Genomic DNA, 17,587 nt, shown 5'->3' with positions numbered 1-17,587 from the left:
CATCCTCTTTTCCTAATTGAATACCCTTTATTTCTTTCTCTTGCCCGATTGCCCTGGCCAGAATTTCCAACACTATGTTGAATAGGAGTGGTGAGAGAGGGCATCCTTGTCTTGTGCCGGTTTTCAAAGAGAACACTTCCAGTTTTTGCCTATTCAGTATGATATTGGCTGTGGATTTGTCATAAATAGCTCTTATTATTTTGAGATATGTTCTATCAATAACTAGTTTATTGAGAGTTTTTGCATGAAGTGCTGTTGAATTTTGTCAAAGGCCTTTTCTGCATCTATTGAGATAATCATGTGTTTTTTGTCATTGGTTCTGTTTATGTGATGGATTACCTTTATTGATTTGTGTATGTTGAACCAGCCTTGCATCCCAGGGATGAAGCCGACTTGATCCTGGTGGGTAAGCTTTTCGATGTGTTGCTGGATTCGGTTTGCCAGTATTTTTTTGAGGGAGGATTTTCGCATCAATGTTCATCAGGGATATTGGCCTAAAATTCTCTTTTTTTGTTGTGTCTCTGCCAGGCTTTGGTATCAGGATGATGCTAGCCTCATAAAATGAGTTAGGGAGGATTCCCTCTTTTTCTATTGATTGGAATAGTTTCAGAAGGAATGGTACCAGCTCCTCTTTGTACCTCTGGTAGAATTTGTGAATCCGTCTGGTCCTGGACTTTCATTGGTTGGTAGGCTATTAATTATTGCCTCAATTTCAGAGCCTGTTATTGGTCTATTCAGAGATTCAACTTTTTCCTGGTTTAATCTTGGGACGGTGGATGCATCTAGGAATTTATCCATTTCTTTTAAATTTTCTAGTTTATTTGTGTAGAGCTGTTTTTAGTATTCTCTGATGGTAATTTGTATTTCTGTGGGATAAGTGGTGATATCCCCTTTATCATTTTTTATTGCATCTATTTGATTCATCTCTCATTTCTTCTTTGTTAGTCTTGCTAGTGGTCTATCTATTTGTTGATTTTTTCAAAAAAGCAGCTCCTGGATTCATTGATTTTTGGAAGGGGTTTTCATGTATCTATCTCCTTCAGTTCTGCTCTGATCTTAGTTATTTATTGCCCTCTGGTAGCTTTTGAATTTGTTTGCTCTTGCTTCTGTAGTTCTTTTAATTGTGAATAACCAGATAGCATCATGATGATGGATCAAATTCACACATAAGAATGCTAACCTGAAATGTAAATGGGCTAGGTGACAATTTTAGATCTTTCCTGCTTCCTCTTATGGGCATTTAGTGCTATAAATTTCCCTCTACACACTGCTTTAAATGTGTTCCAGAGATTCTGGTACATTGTGTCTTTGATGTCATTGATGTCAAAGAAAATCTTTATTTCTGCCTTCATTTCGTCATTTACCCAGTAGTCATTCAGGAACAGGTTGTTCAGTTTCCATGTAGTTGTGTAGTTTTGAGTGAGTTTCTTAATCTGGAGTTCTAATTTGATTGTACTGTGGTCTGAGAGACAGTTTGTGCTTTCTGTTCTTTTGCATTTGCTAAGGAATGTTAACTTCCAATTATGTGGTCAATTTTAGAATAAGTGCGATGTGGTGCTGAGAAGAATGTATATTCTGTTGATTTGGGCTGAAGAGTTCTGTGTGTGTCTATTAGGTCTGCTTGGCCCAGAGCTGAGTTCAAGTCCTGGATATCCTTATTAACCTTCTGTCTCGTTCATCTGTCTAAAATTGGCAGTGGGGTGTTAAAGTCTCCCATTAGTATTGTGTGGGAGTCTAAGTCTCTTGGCAGGTCTCTAAGGACTTGCTTTATGAATCTGGGTGCTCCTGTATTGGGTGCATATACATTTAGGATAGTTAGCTCTTCTTGTTGAATTGATCCCTCTACCATTATGTAATGGCCTTCTTTGTCTCTTTTGATCTTTGTTGGTTTAAAGTCTATTTTATCAGAGACTAGGATTGCAAAGCCTGCCTTTTTTTGTTTTCCATTTGCTTGATAGATCTTCCTCCATCCCTTTATTTTGAGTCTATGTATGTCTCTGCACATGAGATGGGTTTCCTGCATACAGCACACTGATGGGTCCTGACTCCTTATCCAGTTTGCCAGTCTGTGTCTTTTAATTAGAGCATTTAGCCCATTTACATTTAAGGTTAATATTGTTATGTGTGAATTTGATCCTGTCAATCCTGTCATTATGATGTTAGCTGGTTATTTTGCTCGTTAGTTGATGCAGTTTCTTCCTAGCCTCAATGGTCTTTACAATTTGTCGTGTTTTTGCAGTGGCTGGTACTGGTTGTTCCTTTCCATGTTTAGTGCTTCCTTCAGGAGCTCTTGTAGGGCAGGCCTGGTGGTGACCAAATCTCTCAGCATTTGCTTGTCTGTAAAGTATTTTATTTCTCCTTCACTTATGAATCTTAGTTTGGCTGGATATGAAATTCTGGGTTGAAAATTCTTTTCTTTAAGAATGTTGAATATTGGCCCCCACTCTCTTCTGGTTTGTAGAGTTTCTACTGAGAGATCAGGTGTCAGTCTGATGGGCTTCCCTTTGTGGGTAACCTGACCGTTCTCTCTGGCTGCCCTTAACATTTTTTCCTTCATTTCAACCTTGGTGAATCTGACAATTATGTGTCTTGGAGTTGCTCTTCTCGAGGAATATCTTTGTGGCATTCTTTGTATTTCCTGAATTTGAATGTTGGCCTGCCTTGCTAGGTTGGGGAAGTTCTCCTGGATAATATCCTGCAGAGTGTTTTCCAACTTGGTTCCATTCTCCCTGTCACTTTCAGGTACACCAATCAAACGTAGATTTGGTCTTTTCACATAGTCCCGTATTTCTTAGAGGCTTTGTTCATTTCTTTTTATTCTTTTTTCTCTAAACTTCTCTTCTTGCTTCATTTTATTCATTTGATCTTCAATCACTGTTACTCTTTCTTCCACTTGATCGAATTGGCTACTGAAGCTTGTGCATTAGTCATGTAGTTCTCGTGCCATGGTTTACAGCTCCATCAGGTCCTTTAAGGACTTCTCTGCATTGGTTATTCTAGTTAGCCATTCGTCTAATCTTTTTTCAAGGTTTTTAACTTCTTTGCCATGGGTTCGAACTTCCTCCTTTAGCTCGGAGAAGTTTGATCGTCGGAAACCTTCTTCTCTCAACTTGTCAAAGTCATTTTCTGTCCAGCTTTGTTCCATTGCTGGTGAGGAGCTGCATTCCTTTGGAGGAGGAGAGGCACCCTGATTTTTAGAATTTTCAGTTTTTCTGTTCTGTTTTTTCCCATCTTTGTGGTTTTATCTACATTTGGTCTTTGATGATACTGACGTAGAGATGGGATTTTGGTGTGGATGTCCTTTCTGTTTGTTAGTTTTCCTTCTAAGAGTCAGGACCCTGATCTGCAGGTCTGTTGGAGTTTGCTGGAGGTTCACTCCAGACCCTGTTTGCCTGGGTATCAGCAGCAGAGGCTGCAGAACAGTGCATATTGCTGAACAGCAAATGTTGCTGTCTGATTGTTCCTCTAGAGGTTTCATCTCAGAGGGGTGCTTGGCCGTGTGAGATGTCAGTCTGCGCCTACTGGGGTGTGCCTCCCAGTTAGGCTACTTGGGAGTCAGGGACCCACTTGAGGAGACAGTCTGCCCCTTCTCAGATCACCAGCTGCGTGCTGGGAGAAACACTACTCTCTTCAAAGCTGTCAGACAGGGACATTTTCTGCAGAGGTTTCTGCTGCCTTTTGTTTGGCTATGCCCTGCCCCCAGAGGTGGAGTCTACAGAGGCAGGCAGGCATCCTTGAGCTGCAGTGGGCTCCACCCAGTTCGAGCTTCCTGGCCACTTTGTTTACCTACTCAAGCCTCAGCAATGGCAGGCACCCCTCCCCCAGCCTCACTGCTCCCTTGCAGTTTGATCTCAAACTGCTGTGCTAGCAATGAACAAGGCTCTGTGGGCATGGGACCCTCCGAGCCAGGTGCGGAATATAATCTCTTGGTGTGCTGTTTGCTAAGACCATTGGAAAAGTGCAGTATTAGGGTGGGAGTGACCCGATTTTCCAGGTGCCGTCTGTCACAGCTTTGCTTGGCTATGAAAGGGAATTCCCTGACCCCTTGCACTTCCCTGCTGAGGTGATGCCTTGCCCTGCTTCGGCTCACACTTGGTGTGCTGCACCCACTGTCCTGCACCCACTCTCTGACAAGCCCCAGTGAGATGAACCCAGTACCTCAGTTGGAAATGCAGAAATCACCAGTCTTCTGCGTCGCTCACACTGGGAGCTGTAGACTGGAGCTGTTCCTATTCGGCCATCTTGGATGGATGCATGTATATTTAGGATAGTTAGCTCTTCTTGTTGAATTGTTCCCTTTACCATTATGTAATGGCCTTCTTTGTCTCTTTTGATCTTTGTTAGTTTAAAGTCTGTTTTATCAGAGACCAGGATTGCAACTCCTGCTTTTTTTTTTTTTTTTTTTTTTTTTTGGTTTTTATTTGCTTTGTAGCTCTTCCTCCATCCCTTTATTTTGAGCCTATGTGTATCTATGTGAGATGGGTCTCCTGAATACAGCACACAGATGGGTCTTGACTCTATCCAATTTGCCAGTCTGTGTCTTTTAATTGGGGCATTTAGCCCATTTATATTTAAGGTTAATATTGTTATGTGTGAATTTGGCCCTGTCATTATGATGTTAGCTGGTTATTTTGCCCATTAATTTATGCAGTTTCTTCCTAGCATCGATGGTCTTTACAATGTGGCATGTTTTTGCAGTGGCTGGTACCAGTTGTTCCTTTCCATGTTTAGTGCTTCCTTCAGGAGCTCTTGTAAGGCAGGCCTGGCAGTGACAGAATCTCTCAGCATTTGTTGTCTGTAAAGGATTTTATTTCTCCTTCACTTATGAAGCTTAGTTTGGCTGGATATGAAATTCTGGGTTGAAAATTCTTTTCTTTAAGAATGTTGAATATTGGCCCCCACTCTCTTCTGGCTTGTAGGATTTGTGCCGAGAGATCTGCTGTTAGTCTGATGGGCTTCCTTTTGTGGGTAACCCAGCCTTTCTCTCTGGCTGCCTTTAACATTTTTTCCTTCATTTCAACCTTGGTGAATCTGACAATTATGTGTCTTGGAGTTGCTCTTCTCAAGGAGTGTCTTTGTGATGTTCTCTTTATTTCCTGAATTTGAATGTTGGCCTGACTTGCTAGGTTGGGGAAGTTCTCCTGGATAATATCCTGAAGAGTGTTTTCTAACTTGGATCCATTCTCCCTGTCACCTTCAGGAACACCAATCGAACGTAGATTTGGTCTTTTCACAGAGTCCCATATTTCTTGGAGGCTTTGTTCGTTTTTTTTCACTCTGCTCTAATCTTGTCATCTCACTTTATTTCATTAATTTGATCTTCAATCACTTATATCCTTTCTTCCACTTGATCAAATTGGCTATTGAAGCTTGTGCATGCATCAGGAAGTTCTCGTGCCATGGTTTTCAGCTCCATCAGGTTGTTTAAGGTCTTCTCTACACTGTTTATTCTAGTTATCCATTTGTCTAACCTTTTTTCAAGGTTTTCAGCTTCCTTGCGATGGGTTAGAACATGCTCCTTTAGCTCGGAGAAGTTTGTTATTACTGACCTTCTGAAGCCTACTTCTGTTAACTCATCAAACTCATTCTTCATCCAGTTTTGTTTCTTTGCTGGCAAGGAGCTGTGATTCTTTGGAGAAGAGGCACTCTGGTTTTTGGAATTTTCAGCTTTTCTGCTCTGGTTTCTCCCCATCTTTGTGGTTTTATCTACCTTTGGTCTTTGATGTTGGTGACCTACAGATGGGGTTTTGGTGTAGATGTGCTCTTTGTTGATGTTGATGCTATTCCTTTCTGTTTGTTAGTTTTCCTTCTAACAGTCAGGCCCCTCAGCTGCAGGTCTGTTGGAGTTTGCTGGAGGTCCACTCCAGACCCTGTTTGCCTGGGTATCACCAGTGGAGGCTGCAGAACAGCAAATATTGCTGCCTGATTTTTCTTCTGGAAGCTTTGTCCCAGAGGGGCATCCACCTGTATGAGGTGTCTGTCAGCCCCTACTGGGAGGTGTCTCCCAGTCAGGCTACATGGTTGTCAGAGACCCACTTGAGGAGGCAGTCTGTCTGTTCTCAGAGCTCAAATGCCATGCTGGGAGAACTACTGCTCTCTTCAGAGCTGTCAGACAGGGACGTTTAGGTCTGCTGAAGCTGTCTGCTGCCTTTTGTTCTGATTTGCCCTGCCCACAGAGGTGGAATCTACAGCAAGGCAGTAGGCCTTGCTGAGTTGTGGTGGGCTCTGCCTGGTTCAAGCTTCCTGGCCTCTTTGTTTACACTGTGAGCACAAAACCGCCTACTCAAGCCTCAGCAATGGTGGACGCCCCTCCCCCTGCCAAGCTGCAGCATTGCAGGTTGATCTCAGACTGCTGTGCTAGCAGTGAGCAAGGCTCAGTGGGCGTAGGACCCACTGAGCCAGACACGGGAGGGAATTTCCTGGTCTGCTGGTTGTGAAGGCTGTGGGAAAAGCACAGTATTTGGGCAGGAGTGTACTGTTCCTCCAGGTACAGACTGTCACGGCTTCCTTTGGCTAGGAAAGGGAAATCCCCTGACCCCTTGCACTTCCTGGGTGAGGCGACACCCTGCCCCACTTTGGCTTTCCCTCCATGGGCTGCACCCACTGTCCAACCAGTCCCAATGAGATGGACCAGGTACCTCAGTTGGAAATGCAGAAATCACCTGTCTTCTTTGTTGATCTTGCTGGGAGCTGCAGACTGGAGCTGTTCCTATTCTGCCATCTTAGAAGCCTCCTTTCAGTTTAAATTTTCAATGTTATGCCAAATACACCACTAAAAGTGATTATTCTACAGCTAGGAGATTTATTTGCTGTTGTGAAATAATGTTTGTCCTTCCTACTGTATGTTTTCTCTTCTTTTTGTTTAATTTTCACTGGAACTAAAAGTTCTGAATCATTGCTATACAGGAAGTATATATTTTCATCACAAATAATTTTATGAGAAATGTTAACATGAAGTTTTAAATAATGGATCTCCTTTTGTAAATGAACAAACAACTTATAGGATAAGGATTATGTTGTTTGCTTGTTTGTAATCATTCTGCACTATAATAAATTCAGGACCTTGTTCTTTTGGTTTCTCCTTTTACCCTTTCTTGCCATCCTAGAAGATGTTTGGAAGTTGCTGATTTGGAGAATAATTCTGTGCAGTAGATATTTCTAGTCTATTTAGGGATGACAAACAGGATATTTTCTTCCCTGCCTTGGGACTTGACATGCTTCTCTTTGACTCCAAGATTACTCCCTTCTTCACACTTTGCCAGCTAACTCCCACTTCTTTGTGAGGGTTCATTGTGGTGGCACTTTACTTCCTCAGGAGAGTCTTCCCTGGCACTCTCTTGTGGGGTGAGGTGCCTCTTCAATGTTCCCTCTTGAATATTCCCTCACATCCCCTGAGTTTAGGCTGTTATAAACCACACCATACTTATGTGCTTGCTCTAGGTTTCAAGATCCTTGAACTCAAGACTTTGCAGCATGTATTGACATGTCCAAAACTGAACATACTACCAGGCATTTGCAAGTCCTCGAATATTTACTGAGTACATGTGGTGGTGGATGAGGATAGTGGAAGAGTTCATTGATTATCCACATATACCTGTAGTTTGTTGGGAAAAATAAGATTCCTGCATGTCTAGATGATGATTTTCATCACTTTCACCAGTGAATGGTATGAAAAGAATTGCTTATAGTCATTAACACACAGTTGGTTTGCTGCCACAAATTCCTACCTAACTGCTTTACACAGAAAACTAGGTGAATGTGAAGCCATTTATCAGAAGTGTTTCTTTGATCATCACACTTAATCTAGACCAAGCTTGTTTGCAGTGCCCCGCCCTTATCTAGCTATCAGATTATTTTATTTCTGTAACATCCAGTCTTTCCACTAGCTGGCTATGCTCCACCTTTCTCCAAGCTACCAAGGTACTTGCCATTGTGTTCTGTCTTGAGCTGCTTTCCTGAGCAATATTGTTTACTTCCAAACCTTTCTGTATGTGTGGCAGAGAGAGTCTGAAAAATAAATGATCTGAGTGATTTAGGCAAATCACTCTTCTAGGCCTCATTTCCCTCATGTGAAAGGGAAGATGTGAGATTAGATGCCCCTAATATATTTATATATATATATAATTATTATATATTTTTTATTTTTAACGTGTGTGTGTGTATATATATACATACATATACACACACATACATATATATATATATATATATATATATATACACACATACATATATACATAAAATTTTTTCTCCAGTACTACTATTATCTGAGCCATTGAGCTTGGTGATAAATTGATTATGGGGAAAAGAGTGGATTGAAAATTGAATTTTATGGTCTGATGTTGGGGAGCATAGTGATGTCCTTAACTGAGAAGAATAGATATAAATGAGAGGATGGATTCGAGGGGAGAATGTTGATTTTGGTTTTGACTAGTTGATTTTGAGCTGCCCTTTGGGAGGAAGTTGGGAATGCAAGCTAGAGATACAGAGTTACAAATAAATGTGCAGACTTGAAAGTCCTTGATATAAAGGAAATACCTGAACCTTTATGTATAAGATCTGCAAGGAAAGAGCATAGAGTGAGAGGGGAGGAGGGATCAATAAAAACAGAAGGAGGCAGAAATCCAAGAGTCAGGAAGAGGAGCAAGATTTCTATCTGGGAACTCTACTTTTGACGTTTTGATAAGAAAGAAGAAGGTACACTGTAGTGTCGAATGCCACAGAGAAGCAGATTAGAAGTAGAAAAGTTATCAAAATAAAGTAACTTGGAGACCATTTATATGATCTTTATAAGGGTATTTCTACAAACTGGTGGGAGTAGAATACTAACTTCAGGGAATTGAGAGTTGGAGCAGTTTACATTAGGCAATAAGATCAGGTGATGTTTCTAAGAAATTTGATGGTGAGGGGAAGAGAGATAAATGCATATATGAAGAGGCAGTAAAGTTAGGAAAATATTTATTTCAAGGAAGGAAACCTTGTAATTTTTTAGGCCAAAGAAGAAGCTGTTATGAAAAATGAGTGGTAAAGCAAGAGAGAGAGGGTGTAATCTCTAAAGACAGACCCTAGAGAACAGGAAACCAAGAAAGCAGGTAAAGGATTTAACCTAAGAACAGAGGAGGGATATTTCTTACTTGAGGAAAGAGAGAGAAAGAAAGAGAATGAATAAAACTGAAGAAGAATTACTGGGACAGAAAGGAAAGAATTATAGGAAATTCATGTTAAATGACATGACATTTTCAGAGACGTAGTAAGTAAAGTCATCCACTCATAATAAAGAGGAAGAAAGGATGGGCTCTAGAACAGTAGTCCCAGACTTTTGGGCACCAGGGACCAGTTTCGTGGAAGACGATTTTTTCCACAGATCGTGGAGGGGGAGTGGGGAATGGTCAAGATAAAACTGTTCTACCTCAGATCATCAGGCATTAGATTCTCATAAGGAGCATCCAACCTAGATCACTTGCAGGCTCAGTTCACAATAGGGTTTGCACTCCTATGAGAATCTAATGCCACTGCTGATCTTACAGAAGGTGGAGCTCAGGTGGTAATGCTCACTCACCCGCAGCTCACCTCCTGTTGTTCCTTGTAAGGCCAAGTTCCTTATAGGCTACGGACCGGTACCAGTCTATGGCACAGGGCTTGGGGACCCCTACTCTAGAAGATAATGAAATAAACTTAGAAGTGAGACATGAGGAAATCCAATAGATTGCCTATCATAATGAGCCAAAAAAATCAATAAACAGTACTAAATGTCTGGCTGAAGTTGGGGTGGTGACTTTGTAGTGGAGTTTTTCAACCTGATTTTAGACTTGCCCTATATAAGAGCTAGACTAAGGCAAAGGGAGTTGAAACAGAATGTGATAAGGAAGCAAAGGGTGTAGCTATTGATGACGACAGAATTATGATCTGGAAGCAGAAGTTTGTGGCTAGGGACATGCCAATCCCTTCTCCAGATGTGCTGACTTAAGGAGAATAAAGAGGGAACAATGCCTCCTCTGATGAGCTTCAGTAGTGCCAGTGTTGTCTGGGAAAAGCCAGGTTTCCCCCAGATAACATTGGGACATACGATTTGGGCATAGAAGGACTGTTCAAAAAAAAGTTTGAAGATATAGCTGGGGTTGTTCAGAAAAGATTGACTACCTCAAGAGGGCTCAGTGGAAGAGCCAGTAATAGTATTATAAGTGTATGTGTACGTGTGTGTAGAAAGGACAGGGAGAGGGAAAGAGGCAGAAAAACAAGATGAAATAGGAAAGAGAGAATTGTAATAGACTGTAAAAGAAGATAAAGTTAGCAGAGAAGATATAAAGTTATTGATATTGATATATATCCAGTGATAGATAGGGGACATGGAGAGGAAGTGGACTGTTTTGTAACTGGTGTAGAATAAACCAACCCCAAGGTTTGTCACAGTGGACTCAGATGCAGCAAAGGCTTCATGCATTCAGGATGCCTATTGTTGATTGATAGCTACCTGATCCTAATAGTAGAAAGGACCACTGTCCAAGTTACTGGAATAAACTTTTTGTGATATTTGAGTAAAGCATTCATGTCAGAATTTTCAGACATACCTATAGGAGCAAAATAGGTCAAAAATAGTCAACTATATAAGACTGGTATCCTTATGTTAATTCTTAGCCAGCTATACTGTTTGCCACTACATGATATAATCATTGTAGGAATGGGAACGATACAATTAAACTGTACACCCCTTCCCTCTGCTTTGAAGAAGGTTAGTTATAGAATACCAGGACCAGAAATAATCTTACAATCATGTATTTGAACTTCTTCATTTTATAGATGAGGAATGTGAGGTACAGGCATGTGAAGGGATTCACACAAAGTAACAGCCTAGTTTCTTCTGTTATATTTTTTGGCTTAACTCCTTTTCTCTAAATTAAATACTCTTCCTTATCTTGAATATGGTTCTTTCTGTGTTCATAACCAATGTTTAGATGACATCAGTAACATCCCAGATCAGATCATGGAAACAGCTGACAGAGTGAAAAAGCCCAGAAATCTAAATGAAATTTAGAACTTTGAACATTTTAATTTGGCTTTGAGATTTTAAATTCCATATGAAAATATTGTTTTGATATGTATATATGTGCACACTTGTTCTTTATTTTTAAAAGGGATTAAAATATCCAGGCTTGCCAAACTTTGCACCAGATGAACCAGGAAAAATCTTCTTGATGGATCTGAATGAACAAAAGCCAAGGGCACAAGCACTAGAAATCAGTGGTGGATTTGACAAAGAATTATTTAATCCACATGGGATCAGTATTTTCATCGACAAAGGTAAAGCCTCTATGTTTAGGGATAAGGAGGAAATGAGGGAAAAAGAAACCATTTATCTCCAGCCCCTCAATATTTATGTAACAGGAAGAGAGAAGATGCTATTTTACCATACAGATGTGTTTTTGTAAAATGATAAGTAGGTATAAAACATTGTAAACATTGCATTAAAGAAGGAACACTAGTATTTTTGGCCCTATGTGGCCTCCTCCTCTTCCTTCTATCCACTTGTCTTCTTGTTTGACTGTCACAGTTTGAATACTGTTCTCAGAAATCTAACATACAAACTAAAGGCCCTTTAGTTTAGTTGTCACTAAAGACAACTGTGAGACGTTACAACATAACATAAAGGGGAAAAAAAAACAAATTAGACTCATCAAAGTTAAAAGCTTTTGTGCTTCAAAAGACACCATCAAGACAGTGAAAAACAACCCAAAGAATGAGAGATAGTATTTGTAAATCATATATTAGATGAGAGACTTGTATTCAGACAATATAAATAATTCTTACAACTTAACAACAAAACACAAATAATATAATTTAAAAATGGACAAAGTACCTACCCAGATAGACATTTCTCCTAAGATACACAAAGGCCTGTAAGCACATGAAAGATGTTTATCATCCTTAGTCATTAGGAAACTACAAATCAAAACCAGAATGAGATACTATTTCACACCCACTAGGATGGTGATAATTAAAAAGACAGACAATAACAAATGTTGGCAAGGATGTAGAAAAATTGGAACCCTCATACTTTGCCAGTGGGATTGTGAAATAATGTAACCACTTTGGGAAGCAGTTTTGCATTTCCTCAACATGTTAAACATAGAGTTACCACACAATCCAGCAATTCTGCACCTTGGTGTATGCTCAAGAGAATTGAAAACATATCTATGCAAAAACCTGTACACAAATGTTCATAGCAGCATTACTCCTAATACAAAAGGTGGAAATAACCCAAATGTCTATCAACTGATGCATTCATCAACAAAATGTGATAGGTATTTATACAATAGAACACTATTTGGCAATAAAAAGAAATGAACTACTCATGCATGCTATAATATGGATGAAGCTTGTAAATATTATGCCAACTGAAGGAATTTAGTCACTAAAAGCCACACATTATGTGATTCCATTTAATTGAAGTGTCCAGAATAGGTGAATTTGCAGACAGAAAAATTGTTGGCAGGAGCCAGGGAAGTGGGGAAGGAGGAATGACAGCTAATGAGTAGGTGATTTCTTTTTGGGTGATGAAAATATTCTGGAACTAGCTAGTGGTTGTGGTTGCACAATTCTGTGAATATACTAAAACCCACTGAAGTTTACATTTTAAAAGTCTGAATTCAATGGTGTGTGAATTATATCTCAAAAATATATTATAAAAACATAACAGTTATTAATATACCATGTATGCTTTAAAAACAATAGTTTCCAATATTATTTTTGACTTGTTCACAGTTTATAATTTCAAACATTTAATTTTAAAATATTTTGGGGTCTATACAGCATGAAGAAAAGTAAGAACAGGGAAACCTCACTAACAGTAACCACATGAAAGTAGGGCCAAATTGAAGTGCTAGAATTCCATGAAATCTTATATACACTTTTATTTGCTTAGCAAGCTCTGCTTTAAAAGATAATTGAATCTAACAATTTTTCATTGGTTTATAGTATACAAACTATTTTCATATATAATGGTGTCTTTACTTCTCGAAATAAAATCCTGGACCCAACATTGACACTTCCTCTCCCTGGCCCTTTTGATCAACTCATTATAATGTTTTGTTTAATGTATCTCTCCAGTCTGAAATATCTGTCCACCTCTCCCCATCCTCACTGCCACCAGCAGTTCAAGGCCCCAGCATGCCTTCCCTGATTCTGCATGGGCCCCCAACTGTACCTTCCTTCTCATACCACCTCAATTCATTGTCATAGTAAGGATTACTTTTTATGCAAATCTGATTATGTCCCTCTTTTCATCAAATTTTCCATATTGTTCTGCCACTCTGAGGATAAACCCCAAATCTCCAGAATGGTCTGGGTTCCTGGGTGCTTCCCCTGTACCTTCTGGCATCTGTATGCTCTCCAGTTTCACTGGAAACCATTCTCCCCCAGACTCTCTGGACAAGCCATACTGGATTTCTTTTCATTCGATGAAGTGTCTCATGCCTCAGGATCTTTACATCTGCTGTTCCCTCTGCCTGGAATGTCCTTCTGCCACTTCTGGCTCACTCTTTGTCATCATTGAAGCCTCAGCTTAAATATCATCTTCTCAGGGAAACCTTCCTACCATCTTGTTCCAATTTGTGTACCTTTCTATATTTCTTCTCAATGTACCTCGTTTTCAAAAGCATTCATTACAGTGGTAACTAATTTTTTTTTTGAGATGAAGTTTTGCTCGTCACCCAAGCTGGAGTGCAGTGGCACGATCTCAGCTCACTGCAACTTCTGCCTCCCGGGTTCAAGAGATTCTCCTGCCTCAGCCTCCCAAGTAGCTGGGATTACAGGCATGCGCCATCATGCCTGGCTAATTTTTTGTATTTTTAGTAGAGACAGGGTTTCACCACGTTGGCCAGGCTGGTCTCGAACTCCTGACCGCAGGTGATTCACCTGCCTTGGCCTCCCAAAGTGTTAGGATTACAGGTGTGAGCCACCACTCCCAGCCTACAGTAGTAACTATTTTTTTTAAATGTTAAAGGATAGCAATTTTCTTTCCCTCTCCTGCTCTTGCTCTATAGCAATTTCCTAAACTTAACTGTTACTCTTCAAATGAATGACACTCTATGAAGAACGTGTCTCCCCACTGTAGTATTCTTTGTTTTAATTTATTTAATAATTTTTCCTCCTTGTTTTCCTCTCTCAAATATAATCACCATAAAAGCATATGTGATTAGTCCATTGCTGGATTCTGAGAGTCTAGAACAGTATCTGATGCATAGTAGGTACTCTATGAACACATATTAAATGAATAAATAAACAAACCCTATAGGACAGGCAGAGCACATAGTAATATTCAACTTTATAGATGGATACAATGAAGTTTAGAGGAATGCAGTGAAGTGTGACTTCACTTCTCCAATTAGTAAATGGCTGATCCAGAACTCAGACAGAGGAGGTCTCACTTCTAATCCTGTGTCTTTTACTAAGGTGAGATTAGGACTCTATTTAAATAATTTTAAAACCACAACTGTTTTGCCTGACACTGTACAAGACATAAGATTCTTCATTGGAGATGGTATAATAAGTGATTAGATTTACCTGAAACTATTTCATTGCATGGGATCGTATTAGAGGTAGAGGTGGAGGTGGGTTTGGGGCTTTTTTTCTTTCGTTTTTTTTTGTTTTTGTTTTTTTGTTTTTGTTTTTGTTTTTGAGATGGGACATGTTTACACAATAACACTCAGTCATATAATCAGGCTTCCATAAGTTGAGTATATTATGATTCACAGCTTATCTTATTTGTCATCTCCCTTAATTATGTATTTAATTCATAAGGCCAAAACATTACACATAGAAATAGAGTTGGAGTGAGGAGATGGAGAAGCAAAGTATTCTCACTAAGTATATCTTATTTGGAAAGGGGGGATTCAATAGATGCACTAGAAGAAATGAAATCAGGACAGCACATGTGATTGTTCACTATTGTGTCTAGCAAAAGACTGAAGGTCCGTGTTGGAGCTGAAATCCAACCCATGTTCTGTTTGCCAAGCCCTGAGCCTTGGAACAGAGCTGGATCAGACCAGAAGGAAGATTTCCTCTGTGAGCGAGCACCTTTCCTTAATTTGCATCAAAGTGCCCAGTGTGTTTCAGAGGTCCTGGTTATGAATTTTGCATCTCAGGGTTCGGGCTTGTTCCATCACATGCTTAAAAACTACATTTGGGAAAGGAGTAGGGAAGATGAATACAGATCAAGTTCTACAGTGGGAGGATAGGGCCAGACCCTTTAAAACTCCAGAGCTCATCAAACCTAGAACTCCTGGTAAGTCAGAAGACAGCACTCTCAGAGGCCAAATTACTACCCTCAATCTTGTTCACAGCAGTTCACATTCCAATTGAAATGGGTGGGTGACATTTCTGAGGTGGGTACTACCTGGAATTAGTTGGTTTGTTTTATCTTGCATTCATATTTACATGCCATGTCCACTGAGCTCACTAAATATTGTTATGTTGGCTTGTGTCAGAAATTCATTGTCTAGCTGGGAAATATTGCTTATTTTAAGGTGTTTACACTGCCCTGACATTCACTGAGCTTCTGTTGTAATGTAGATAATTATTGCACACACACAGCATCTCAGCAAAGTTTTGTTTGCTTGCACTCACTTCTCTTGCTGAAGGGCCATCTGGGGAAACCACATCCCTGTTTATGCATCATTATAGTTCTGTAGGCTCCTGTTAGACAGGATGTGCCTATAAGGGTGAAGTGACTATCGCAAAACGTCTTGGTTCTGCCACTTTGTGGTGATAAAATTGCTGATGGGTCCTTCACCTCCTGAGCTTCAATTTCCTCAACTGAATCTGGATTCTGGCATTTGTCTGACTTACCTATCATGTAGACTGTGAGATGCAAGATGTATGAAGAAAATTTTTGGAAGTGAACAAGTTTTAAAACAAGTCTAATATTAGTTGTGATAGAGGTAACTTTCCTGGAAAATTTTTTCATGTAGACAATACTGTGTATCTTTATGTTGTGAATCATCCCCACATGAAGTCCACTGTGGAGATATTTAAATTTGAGGAACAACAACGTTCTCTGGTATACCTGAAAACTATAAAACATGAACTTCTTAAAAGGTATGGAATGAAAGTATTGTGCGGTTCTATTTACTTTGCACTTCTGCTGTGTGCTTTGTTTTCTTTGGTTCAGTAGGCTTTCTTAAACTTTTGTTTTGAAATCGTTTTAGATTTTTTTCTAAAGCTTTCTAATGATTCCCATGGTGACTCTTCCCAGCACCTCACTAGAAATTGCCATGTTATGTATTGAATATGCCTATATTTTCCAGCATTTTGAAAGCATTTTAATCCTATAAAGGTGCTCAGTTAGATTCCCAGCTCTAATTCCATCCTCTTTACCACAGCAACTCAATACCTACTATCCGTCTCTGTTTAAACACCTACACCCTTTTTTGGTTGTCCTGGTAGGTTGTGTTCTGTGAGCCTCACCCACTGGGTGTTATAACCAACCTCCAGATGAGCCACTTCTTTGTTTAATTACAGCTTTAAAGTAGAATTTTTTAAAAGCCCGTGGGCACTTATAAAAATTACATTTGTTAAGCATTGACTATGTGCCAGGCACTATGCCAGAATACTTAATTTCATTTAATTCTCACAAAGCCTTTAATAATAGGCATGGGTAAGCTAAGACTTAGAGAAGGTTTGGGTTAGGTAACTTGCCCAAGTTACACAATTTGTAAGTGGCAGAAACAGGGTATAAACCTAGATTCATCCGAATTCAAAGCTGAGCTCTCAATTGCAATGAACATCTTTCTTAGGACATTCATTAAAATAACAGGCTTTTCAGTGGAGAGGCTGCCTGTTTAAAGGCTGTAGCAAACAATAAAGAATTCATCTTTCATCAAATGGGCTTAACACTAAAAAGCTGGCTCCAAAACAGTATACTGTTTCATGGGATAGAAGAATAGGAAAAGAAAAGAAAGTTCATCTTCTTTCCTTTGCTCTCTGTCTCAACATCATATATTAATTTCTCCCCACAGAACGTGGGGGAAACAAATGCAGAGCGTAGAAGTAAGAGAAGTTGAAGTTATTGAACTCTGCTCCTAATGCACTGTACAGGGTTCTGAGGCCATAGTGGAGAACAGGACTTCCACAGGGTTGCTGGGAAACTGTGGAGAAGTCACTTAATTGGTGCCTCAATTTCTTGAGCAAAATGGGGATTCTCATTTGCCTGACTTACCTAACTAGTGGATTGTGAGGATCAACTGCATTAGCATAGGATCTCACAGGAAGAGTCTCCCAGCAAGTGCAGCCTGAGGGCACACCTGATATGTGGCCACTTCATTAGGGAGTACAATCCCAGGAAGCAGACTTGAGAAACCAGTGTGAGGCAAGGAAGGGAGAATGTTGTGGGTTGAATTTTGTGTCCCCCTGCCCTCCCTGCCCCACCTCCCCACCAAAAAATATGTTAAAATCCCAACCACCACTTCCTCAGAAGGCGACACTATTTGGAAATTGAGTCATTGCAGATGTAATTAGTAAAGATAAAATCATGCTGAAATAGAGTACCCTTAATGCAGTAGAACTGGTGTCCTTGCAAGAAGACAGGCAGATA

General features: G+C 39.9%; 1 protein-coding gene across 1 annotated transcript in view; it reads left to right on the top strand.

The window, feature by feature from the left end:
• The window catches only part of PON3 (paraoxonase 3), a 35,338-nt gene that overhangs the window by 11,689 nt on the left and 6,062 nt on the right, over positions 1–17,587 (top strand). Inside the window, exons 4-5 of the mRNA XM_003252516.3 lie at positions 11,133–11,298; positions 15,966–16,092. Coding sequence (XP_003252564.2) covers positions 11,133–11,298; positions 15,966–16,092 — 293 coding nt within the window. The remainder of the gene's footprint in view (positions 1–11,132; positions 11,299–15,965; positions 16,093–17,587) is intronic.

This window comes from Nomascus leucogenys, chromosome 11, assembly GCF_006542625.1.
Source record: "Nomascus leucogenys isolate Asia chromosome 11, Asia_NLE_v1, whole genome shotgun sequence".
NCBI classification, from domain to species: Eukaryota; Metazoa; Chordata; class Mammalia; order Primates; family Hylobatidae; genus Nomascus; species Nomascus leucogenys.
This window is presented reverse-complemented; position numbering and strand designations above follow the sequence as displayed.